The sequence below is a fragment of the Anguilla anguilla genome, chromosome 14, assembly GCF_013347855.1.
Source record: "Anguilla anguilla isolate fAngAng1 chromosome 14, fAngAng1.pri, whole genome shotgun sequence".
NCBI classification, from domain to species: domain Eukaryota; kingdom Metazoa; phylum Chordata; class Actinopteri; order Anguilliformes; family Anguillidae; genus Anguilla; species Anguilla anguilla.
In genome coordinates, this window is record NC_049214.1 from 8,537,963 (window position 1) to 8,550,161 (window position 12,199).

A 12,199-nucleotide genomic window follows, 5' to 3' on the forward strand; every position below is an offset into this window, starting at 1 on the left:
TCTCAGATTAGTCAGCCTGCACTGATGAAGCTTACAAACTCCCCCAGTCAGCAGCGTAGGGGTCTGGCAGTTTTACAACCTCTGCTCTCGGTAACAACAGCCCCAGCGGCAGCTTTTACAAGTCCTCCATTCTTATACAGTCTCCCAGAACAACTCGCTAAGCAATTAGCATTCAGCATGGCCTTGGCAACCCCCTCCCCCCGCATCTTCTCGCCCGCACAAAACTCCTTTCTTCAAGTGCTCCATACGTGCTCACTGGAGAGCGAGACTGCAGAAAAAAGAGGTTCACTAAACTCACATTAAACTTCCCTCACGGCTTCCCCACAGCACTCCTACAGATGTTTGGGCCTTGGGGGTGCAAGGGGGTATGTGGCTAGAGTGGAAGGAGCAGAGAGTAGAGGAGGGGGAGCGCTGGGGTTGGCAAAAATTTTGTTTAAAAAAAAGGAGTGTCTCATCGTATGTGCCAGATTTTGGAAGACGAAGATATTTGAGCATCTTAACATTCCTGATTTCAGTTCAATTATGAGTCCTACAACTAAGGCTCAGAGTGGGAGATGGATCCTGCTGACACAGCAAATTTGTGTGCTGTAGTTACGCATAGTGAAGTTGAAGCATGTCAGCTATACATACATATAATCCTACTTAAACATGTGACTGGAAGACAATGCCCATTTTAAAGGTGGCTATGTTGTTCTGTTCAGTGGAGCAAAACTGTGTGCCATTTGAATTGAAACTGAAAAAAAACAAAACATCCTGTTAACCTTTATGTAGAAGCTCTGTTATTTAACAGAGCTTCAACACAAAACAGAACCTGAACTTATTCTCCTAATTGCAACATCATTTTTAAAGATCCAACTTTAATCTAAGCAACTAAGCAATATAGCAGGAGAATACTGAGCAAAAAAAATATTTATTTATTTTTCACATTTATATTCAGCAATACAAACACACAACTTCACATGTATGCATACTATCAACAAATGTAATTTACCTCCTCCTTAATACTTAACATCTATCAGTAAATAAGGGCATAATGGGCCCTATTTTGGTGACAGTGCAAGTGCGAACGTGCCTGGTCCCATGTGGAACTGCTAGCTGCGTCTCATGCAAATGGAATATTTTTCACTCGCTCCAGGTTTTGTAGTTTTGTGGTCTGCAATAAACCTGTTTGTGTCAACATGTGTTGGCCGGCACAATAGGGGGTGTGTCAATAGGAAAATTTGGCGCTGGGCAAGTTCGGTGCCGAATGTGTTCTCATTTAAACAGACCAGGTTTTACCTCAAACACTGGCACCTTGTATCATTTTGGTGGACGTATTGTATGGTGCCGCACATACGATTGCATCAACAGAAAACACAGAAGCAAGAAATAAAATAAAATTAAATTCCAGTTACCGTACAAATTACTGTACCAAAACTGAGTGGGACATGCCCAATTCACCCTTGCATTACTGTTAGGATTTTATTATTGTGCCTTTACTGCAAAAATAGGGTCCAGTGTGTTACTTGAGGAAAAGTGTAATGTTTCCTCAAACCAAAAGTACAACTAGTCCACACCTAACGCTCATTCTTTTTGCAATGGCATTACTTTATACTTTTGTTGAATAGCATTTGACAATTACTTGCTTGTAGTCATGCAATTCTTACAGTATTTAATAACATCAAGCCTATTTAGAGAGGCCTAGTTATATGTAACTACCTGGACATATATTTTCTCTGCTTTCAGTGAAAAGTTGGACTTAACTTTTCTTTTAGCTTAAATTTCATTTGTTTAGCTTTCATTTGAAAATTGAAATTGCCAAAATTGCCACCCCTCGTAAAACCCATACAAATACAGGCTGTGTTTAGCATACTCTGAAACGACGCAGAAGACATTCCCAATAGCCTAAGGGCACACCATCAAGGTCTTTACCTCTCACCAATTTTCAACTGCAATCCAAACAGTAAAACTACTCTTGGAGGATGGGAAACTAGGACTTCATCTTTGATCATTTCTTATTCTGTTTGTATAAATTTTAGTGTGGAAGTATGCAACTGCGTTTAATCTGAACAAGCAGCACAATAACGAGGCAAGATATAACACCGCATTCATTATATTGCTTGGAAAACTGGTAAATTGGTGTAATATAATGTCAAAGTAGACATATCTCACCAATGCTATGTATTCTGTGTTTTATTACAAATCTTTAATCAGTGTCTTTACACCTGTAGTGAACAGACAAACGGCAAACCCTAGAACTTCTCATTGCAGGAATACAATTTTGTATGAGTGTTCCTCATATGAACATAGAAAATAGCATCACTTACTTACACAAACCAACAATCCAATTACTGTACTTCACCTTGTCATAGTTCCACTCACAATGATAACATGCCAACAAGGGCTGTATTCATCACATCAAACAAGGAACCATATTAAATTCAATACAACCTACACAAATGAAAAAACCCTTCCCTTAACCAAAAGTGCTGAATTGTAAAATGTCTGCCATTACCACAGATGTCCCCCTGCCACCCCCAACCCCCCTTGTGTTTAGCCCATGGGAGATTCCCATCTGTCGGGCTCTCGTGAGGAGGACAGCACCAGGCAGGATGTAGAATGTCTCACCGAAGGTGGAGCAGGAGAAGGCTTCTCTCAGGCACACGACACATTCAGCACCTGCCTCAGAGCTTCGCGGCCAGGGCGCACGGCCCCCGCCGCCGCTCGCTGACGCTCACCCTGCTGACGCACGACTCCCACCGCGCAAATACTTTCCAGGAAGCGCACCGTCAGCAAGGAACCTCCGTAATTACGTGCAGCATTGGGAACAAAATATTGTGTTCATGTTCACAGCTCCTCTAAATTATGGAAATATTAAAGATACATTTGCAGCACTTTGGTGAACAGGCTAAATAAATGTGTTGCTAAGTAACCCTTTAGGTTTGTGAAAACGAAAAAGAGAAAGAGTTGCGACATTAAAGCCATCACACTAAGGTAGCGCACCCATAAAAAAAGCAAATAGGGTAGCTAAAGAGTTTTCTCAGTAATATTGTTATGCTGGCATGCAGTTTGCTCACTGATATGACTTGTGTCTAAAGGTCGAAGACAGCAGAAATGTAAACTATCAGACTTTTCTGTGAAGAGAATTTCTTTGCACAGAAAACCAAATAATATGTCACAAAGAGGCCATGCAGTACAGGGTATAAGCTTCCACTGCTTCTATAAACCCGCTTTCCTGCTGTGACGTGTGTCTTGTTTGAATTAAAGGTTCCCAGCATCGGAGTTAGCACCTTGGATCACCTAGCAACATCCCATTACTACCATGACATGTTATGCCTTAAGAGATTTCTTAATTCAATATGAGAAAACCATTCATACAGGCTGTACTGTACAAGGTAAAACTTGGAAAAACTGGACAGTACTCACTAAAATACTTATAGATTTTATAATATATACACATGAGTGTGTGAACCATGTATTGCTAAATCACTAAATAAATATCTAAGTGTTTTTTATGCTGTCTGTTTTTTCCCATTTATATGTCGTTTGTCCTACCATATATACTGCACATACATAATGGAAAGCAATATCCACATAAATACCACACTTAACATAAGAAAAGACAAACAATCCAGTTCAAGTTAGTTAGCTGTGAGGTGGACAGATCTAATTACAGTGTCAAACACTCTTCAGCACTAAACAATCTCAGGCAATAAAGCTCCATGTTCCTCCTTGTCCTCTGTAGGAACTACTCTACCTTGTTACCACAGTGTATGATTAGAACAAAACATTCCACATCTGCCAAAACTAGGCAGCTGGTGTCACTGACACCGGTGTTCCGCGAGGGGAAAATGACTTTCAAATACCCTGTGCAATAGTCTGCATTATGCAGCTCCATGTCTAGTAAGTTCTTTCACATCCAATCAAAACTTGAGGGAAAGCAGACAAATACAAAGAGGCTTAGATAACTTTTTGCACCAACAGATTTGCGATCTGAGCAGAAAAATATGATTATGAGGTCATATGCATCAGAGGAAAATAAAGAACTGGTAAAGATAGGTCGAGGATTGTCTTAAACAGGCCAGACTGAGTCCTCACCATGCAGTCTTGAAATTTCTGTCTGCCAAATAAAAAGAAATTAAACTCATTTTATGAGGAATGGGTTTCGCTAAACTACTGTAAGTGAATAATTAACCAAAAAATGTTCATTATGATTGTCTTTGTGACAGTAAAAAGCGCTATACAAATAAAATTAAAAATTGAATGTATCAATCGACCTCTAGTCCATAAAATTGATATTACCATCCACAAAGCAAACAGCAACTATAAAATGACCATAAGCTAGAGCCTACAATACTTCCTTCCTCAGCGAAAAAACAAGACTCTAATGTGCAGGATTAATTTTTACTGGGAATATCATAAAACAGTTCAAGAGCTTCATCATAATCTTGAAAATTATACTATACAACAGCACAGCCAAATATATGTAACTCTTTCTCTGTGAGAGTGTCTGGTGAATAGCTACACTGAAAAACTGCACCTTGGCTAGAGACTCAAGTTAAAGCACAGCTCTTGCTCTTTACTTATGAGATTCTGAACATTCTTTGGTTGTGTGAAAATAAAACGGAGCAAGCTGAAGAAGGTCTTTCCAGACTAAACGTGTGTACTCACACAATGAAAAAAAGGCAGGAGATATTGTCTTCAGTCACTCAAACTGGACGTTGTCATTCTGTGCACCATTATGCATAGGTGGGTCGAAAAACACTCACTTTAATAGATCCTCAGTGAAAGTCTACTTTCTGCCGCAACGGATGGATGTAGCTGAGCAGAACCCGAGCCTTAGTCGCACACAGCGTAAGGCTTATTAGTGTGATTTAATGCTGCGATGAAAATGGCTGTCATCATCATGTGTGAAATATGTTCCGAGACTACCCCACTCCCCCCACGGTAAAAACCACACAGCGTGGGAAGAGCTCTTCTTGGTTCATGTAATTACACACAAAGCTGACAGCATGCACTTTTTACATGATGTATACCAGCCCCTTTAATCACCACACTGCTTAAGTGCAAGCATTTCTGTGCACATGTAACTATAGCACAATTATCGTGTAATGGAAGAGCAGCAGCCACTTCTATGGGCACTGAGTTCTCCTTGAGTGTAGAATAAACTCAAGCAGTAGATTGCTTCTTAGCAATGAATATACTCCAATAGATATTTTTCTGTTGTGAGCCGACATTAAAATTGCTACCAGTAACATATTCACTAAGTGCAATAGAAGGTATACAGTAGCAGGAGATAACATACCTACGGCAAATGATGAAATTCAAATGAGAAAGTAGTTTGGAAAAGGGCTGCCATGCTGTCACAAAATAAACAATCATTAAAATAATATAACATATACTGCCCTGACAGCAAGTAAGATGCTATAATATACTGTAAACAGTTTTGTGTAAACATGGTCATCCAGGGCTCAGATAAAAATGGATCATCACACTCAAGTAAATCACCACAAGGCTGAATTACTAATGTCAGGTAAGGCCGCTTTCTCCAGTCTTCTAAAGCTTTCGGCATGACAGCTTTTTAAAATATTATATGCATAAATGCATTATGTGGCCGTAAGGCTAGCATTGTGCAGCATGTGCCTATGAGTGGCTACTCATTGTTTGGGGACAATAGAAGCCGAGTAACGTAAATGTTTGAGATACTTGTGAGCAATGGGCCAGTATTAAGCTCAAAGACTGAGAGACCTCCATAGCCAAACCGCAGGGTTATGTGTACCTTTTCCTCATAGCACGGGACACTCAGGGGACTGAGGGGAGACACCCTTGCTGATAAATGCCCTGTTTAATGGAGCGCTTCGCCATCCATCGCCTCTCAAAAAGAGGGATAGTTTTGGGATTTTAAGGCCTCTCACCAAAAAAGCTTGTCACCTTTTTTGACTGGATGCCTTTTGCTATTATATAGCACATTATACAATCTGTGACCCTCCTTCCCCCACCCCATCTCCCCCTTGGCCACTTATTAAGGTAATAACTGAACACATTCTGTAGACCAGATAAACATGCACAAACAAAACATGGACTATGGATTTCTGCAGGCAGATCTGAATGCATTATACAACACCACACTGTCCTACACTCTTCAAAACAGAAGTAGCAGTGTCCCAGTAGGGTTCTCAATCTCAAGCAACTAAGCCTACTAAATCAGTGCTGTAAAACTACTAAAGCTGCTAAATATAGATTTTGCAACCATTCACCCATATTATAGCCAGCAACATGGCTAAAACGTATGATACAAATAAAGTAAACACGGTCTACTATGAGAGATTTCGTTTCTTGACTTGATGTCTAATATCTTTTGGCACATGGAGAGGTGAGAAGGAGGGAGGGGAAGAAGGCAGCCTGTCAGGCATAAGGATGAGGACGGAGCAGAAGAATGGATTAGGTCAGAGATGGAGGGGTGAGAATGTCATAAAATATACATATATATATATAATGTATAAAAGTACCACTGTACTCTTGTCAGCTTCCCTAACCACTGGCTCACATTCTGTGGCCTTTTCTTGTATCATACAGTCCATTCATTTGCCAACCATGACCCACAAGCCATACCCCAAACCATAATAATGGCAATTATCCTGTCAGGCCATTTTCCCATCAACAATACCTGTGTGAACAGCCAGGGAGCAGCATTACCCCAAAAACACTCAGACACCATCTCAATGACTTTCTTCATCACATGTGCCAAAGATATTGATACTGGGTTTTTTTTTTGTTTTTTGTTTTTTTGTTTTTTTACTTTTTTTTCCAGAAAAAAATCAGTTAGTAACTAAGAATGAAACAAGCAAGAGCAGCCCATTTACAATTTACTGGGCGTACATAGTTGGCAAAATCCAAAAAGCTGTTTAAGTAATTAGAGTTAGGAGGTTGTGAAGTGTCAGAAAAGAAGCAGCATTATGAAGCAATTCATAAAGAGCAACATGGTGCCTCAGTGTCTGTTCAGAGATGTCTTGACTTGCCAGTGTGAAAGAGAACTGAACAGAGTTCCTCCTCCTGCTAAACTGGCACTGCAGCCAGGTCTGCCACAGAGCATTCAGCACGACCGAAAACACCAGCACTGCTAAAAAAAACCCTGTAATCCTCTTACACTACTTCAGTAATAACAATTTCATATAGCACAGCTCTAGTCTCCTGGCAGCAGCTTCCGCAAGAAAAGATGAGAAACTGCAAATCTACTTCAAACAGATCCTAATCAAATCATTCACATGAGTAAGCTGTCCAAGGTGCCATCTGTCCATCTATTAAGTGACTCGGAGATTGCACTTGGAGATAGTCCACTGCTTGTTGAAGACAGCTGTGGACCAATGTTAAAATTCAACCCAACGCCCTTGATTTCTCTTTCCATTTAATTAGGGATGGAAACACCACTCAATAAAAACAATAACACATTCTTTTTTTTCTGTATGAAAATATGTATAAGCTCTCTTATTATTATTATTATTATTATTATTATTAGGAGTAGTAGTAGTAGTAAATAATTACTATTATTATTAGTATTAGTAGCAGTAGTAGTATTATTAGTAGCAAATTATTATTATTATTATTATTATTATTATTATTATTATTATTATTATTATTATTATTGTATTAGTTGTAGTAGTAGTAGCAGTGGTAATAGTAGTAGTAAAAGTAGTAATAGCAGTAGCAGTAGTAGTAGTAGTAGCACTGTAAAAGCACATTTTATATCACAATGACAGATTATTATTACCCATCTTTCCCTAGGACCCCATGTCCCTGCCTACATCTGATTTTTGGAGTTGTAATTAAAAATCTCAAACCTGTGTGGTTGAAACATCCTTGTGATTGCAAAATAAAACACAAAAAGCAGCATGTAGGTGCGATTTTAGCATATTAAATACACATCTTACTGGAGTGAATTGATGCAGCTTCTTCCTCATCTTCTTTTAGGGAAAGCACAAGCTGTTCCTCAAAAACCTGAACCTGGGACAGAGATAGCATAGTCAGATGTGGTAACACAGGACAGCACACACACACCCTCTGACAAACACAAAGGCACACACACACACACACACACACGCACGCGCGCGCACACACACACACACACACACAGAAATACAGACACGCACGCACACACACACACACACACACACAATCAGCACCTCTTAAAGCAATACATGAGAGTGGTGTGAAGTAAGGCTGTTTAGTCCATTAGCACCCCGACCACCTGCTTCTCAGAAAACCACTTAGAAAGAACACAGTGCTCACCAGTTCAGCTGTCAACACAGGTTCCAATGAACAAGTTTAATGCTAATGACAGTACCTTCAGGTACCTACAGTACCTACAGTACCTATAAACGCTTGTGCTTTGATTTAAAATAATTTAACTAAGTAGTAAATAAAAAAAATAAAGAAATGGGAAAATAATAACAGAAGCAACACAATTAAAAGATGTATATGAAATAGGAGAATGGTAAGATTAATTCAAAAGCCAACCTAAATAAACTAGTAACTAACTAACTACACATCTGGAGTGTGTGCAGTCACTAATTACAAGAGAGGCTATTCGATTAAATAATTATTACTAAATGAAGCAGGAAAATTTAAATTTAAAATTTAATATTCAGATATGTCCATTGTAAGGCTTGTATATACTTTCAAATACTGAATCCACTAAAATAACTGAACTCTTCTCATGTTCTGTGGTGCATCTGATTCCTCAGTCAGAAGTCAGGTCCTTTTCACAAGTTTACTGGATGTGCTAACAACTTAACACCCAGAACGTCACCAGTCAGTATCGCTGGCACCATGTTCCAGGAACTCGCTTAGTCAGCTGAGTCATGAATTATTTAAGTTTCCGACAGGGCAGAAGGACACTGAGAAAATCAGAGGTTTGCCTGATTGAAGGTCTTGTTTTGGTGTATCGTATGTATATGTACCTTTGAATGTATGTGTACCTTTGACGAAAACTCTACCTGTATTAACGTCTACCATTTTTCTGTAACACATAGCTAAATGAAAAAGCAACTTTTTAAATCTTTACACATAGATACAGTTATCTGTGAATTAGCAGATTAGAACACACTATCGCCAAAGTCCCAAAGTCAAGTAAATATGACCTGCTCTGGGACAGATAATAACCAGCATTAATAGATGGTCATACTCACGCTATCTGCCAGCGCATGGTCCCCTCCGCAGAAGTCCGGGGAAAAGTCTGCCAGAAAACAGGAGTGAAACGGGATGTGTGAGCGCAGAAAAGCAGCCACTGATTCATTAGCACATTAGCACTGTCTGGCCTGACAGACGTGCACGTGTCACATGGCCAGGGCTGGCCCCGGCTCGTTACATGCAGCAGCGCTCCACTGCACCGCTTGGCTGCCTGCCGGCACCTTGCCCTTTGTGACCTCACAGCTAGGGCCCCACTCAGCACAAACGCTGGCGCCTCACTGGTGTTATAAACTGCTCGTTGGCACTGGAACAGCCAATCACCTTCACCAAAAAATGTTTCAAATATCACAAAAACATATATTAATGAAATAAATGGAAAAGGGTCTCCAAGTTTATGAACATATTAATTCATACTAATAATTAATATTAATTAAGCTGGAGCTGGATTCTGATTAACCACCTGCTCTTGAATACTGGCCACTGTAAATATCACCGGATATAACAAAAAGCTAGTTTACATCATGTAATTTCACAGAATAATATAATAATATTTCATGCCCCCGCGTGTGATATTACATATTAAGGGGTAATATATGACATTAACAAATACTAAACCAAGCAATATTTAATCAACATTTTCTACCATATGATGGCTTCAAAACAGCAATCAATGCCAATTTCCTTGAGTGTCCCAAACACAAAAAAAATTTGTTAAATCATTTTCTCCACAGTCCTGCATCTATTGACAGCTCAGAAGACACAGAAGACATGGTATCGACTTACTGCAGCCCCCAGCCACCCAGCTAATGGGACTGCAATCAAGCCGCCTGTCACTATGGTTACCTGCAACAGGAACTGGGATCCACAAAAGAGAGAGCGCCTAAATCTTTGTGTGGCCACCGCTGCAGAGATACTGTGGGTTGGCCCACCCAGGGGAAACTGAATGTGTTTTTCTCCCCCCGCATCGAGACGCCGAGGGGAAGCACCACTGAGATTTCACAATGGCCTGTTTGTGTCCCCTGCATAACGTAATAAACAAACCGATTCACTGTATTCCCCGCTCTGCCAGACCGAGGGAACCACCTTCGCATGCCACGGGGCCGTTCGCTAACGACCCATATTGGAAACGTATACGCAGAGAAAGGCGGGGAGCATTTCCAATCCAGCGGCCATTCATAGTGATTACAGCATCAGACATCACAATCTGGCTTTCACGAAGGAGAACACAGCAGAACTCTGGCATGACATTCAATGATTTGTATGCCACTTTCTGCCCAGTAAAAAAAAAAAAAAAAAAAAAAAAATTATGTTAAAAACGTTCGCAATTTTATGCTGGCAATCACAATTACTTCGGTTGTTAACTATGCCATCTCAGTTATATATACTGCAATATTAGTGCAACACTTTCAGTGAAGGATCGTATACATACGATCCACAAAAAGCATCAACATCTGTGCTTATGACAAATAATTTATAAGTTGGTCAAGCCTCACTTCTAAAATAGGTTTTAATCTCAAATGCGGCTTCCTAATAAAACTATATGATGATGAAATACTACGTAAACATCTATAAATACTTATGCCAATTGACATAAACTTAAAAAGGAATGTATCTAAAGTTCTGAACTGGTATGCTATGTGTGGCAGCATCATTTGCCAGGCGGGGCTTGTCATTTTTATGCAGGATAAACACAAAGATGTATCACTAAGAGTAACGAGTACTGAGATAATGAGATTTGTACACTCTCATTCCAGGAAAGCCGTCTAAACAGGTAATACAAATATGGGCACCCTTATGGACGTCTGCAAACCAGGAATTCACATAGTGCTAGAAGTTTATTGTTTTAGTGCCCAATGTTTTTTTTTTATCTGAATTTTTATAGGTTAAGTCACTGGTACGGCATGCCAAGCACAGACATAGACAGCACTTCAGCTCAGCTGTTTACACAAGGAATCATCCAGACAAATGAGGCAGGAAAACAGCTAGCAAAACATTCCAAAGACACTGCGCATCACGGTCCTTTCTGCCAGGCACCGTTTTAAAGCCTTCAGCCAAACCAAACAAGACGCGATTGCATTGTTTTATTGTAGTCTCTCATATTTTTATAATTCAATATTTGTGGAATGCTCAAAATGTATGCCTGGCTTTGCCAAAGGGATCTGGGAAAAAGAGGTTTGTGCCACTTTCCCTGCATCCAGCTCGAACCCCTCGAGATCAAAATCACAGCTCAGACCCGAGTTCCTGAAACCTGATAAGCTGTTATTCAAGCATAAACACTGAGTGCTGAAAAGCACAACATGAATACACAGGGACATATATTGCCCTCCTTGATGTCTGTTTATGCTTTCGGTTCTTCAAGTTTCAATCTTTGCCTTAAAGGAAAACTGTGCTTCTGTCAAACAACAGGAAAGAGAGAGACAGAGAGAGACTGCTCAGTCTGAACAGGTTGCTTTAGTAGCTCTTATATTTTACAGACCAAACCAGTGCTCTAGGAAACAGGATATGTGTCATAATTTTCAGCCATTCCAAAACACTGCAATAAACCGCAAAACACAACATGCCTCCCTGTCTGAATTTAAGGTAGCCTCTGATGTTCCAAACAGATAAGAGCTGACTTTACATCCACAGTGAACACATCAAACAGACCACTGACCTCAGGAAATACACATTGAGCCAATTTATTACACTCTCTGAAGAAAACACTTTGCTGCTCTACCACCTTGGCCAGCAGATGGAGACAGCATTAAATATTTCCAGTGATCTGATCACAAAAATATTTGACCAATCCTTTGTTTTATGAGAGCTCTTCTGATTTACATTAATTAAGATAAATGACAACTGCTTTTACACTATGCCATCAAACATACCCATAATATTCACTTGTTCACAATTGCTGCTGGATTAATATATGGACTAAAAACAGTTCAACGTATATTGTTATAAATGTTAGCAGGATACTAATAGAAAAATAAATTCTGAAATAAGTGGCAGTACTTAATGTATTTGGTATATGCAAATGCTGTGCATTTAACCT

General features: G+C 39.7%; 1 protein-coding gene across 4 annotated transcripts in view; it reads right to left on the bottom strand.

Moving 5' to 3' along the window:
• The window catches only part of arhgef28a (Rho guanine nucleotide exchange factor (GEF) 28a), a 69,907-nt gene that overhangs the window by 36,639 nt on the left and 21,069 nt on the right, over positions 1–12,199 (bottom strand). For 3 of the 4 annotated variants that reach the window (XM_035391991.1, XM_035391990.1, XM_035391987.1), the window contains exons 8-9: positions 9,165–9,211; positions 7,908–7,980 (exon numbers count right to left, since the gene is read on the bottom strand). In XM_035391991.1, the coding sequence (XP_035247882.1) occupies positions 7,908–7,980; positions 9,165–9,211 (120 nt within the window). The remainder of the gene's footprint in view (positions 1–7,907; positions 7,981–9,164; positions 9,212–12,199) is intronic. The other variant, XM_035391988.1, reaches the window with a different exon arrangement.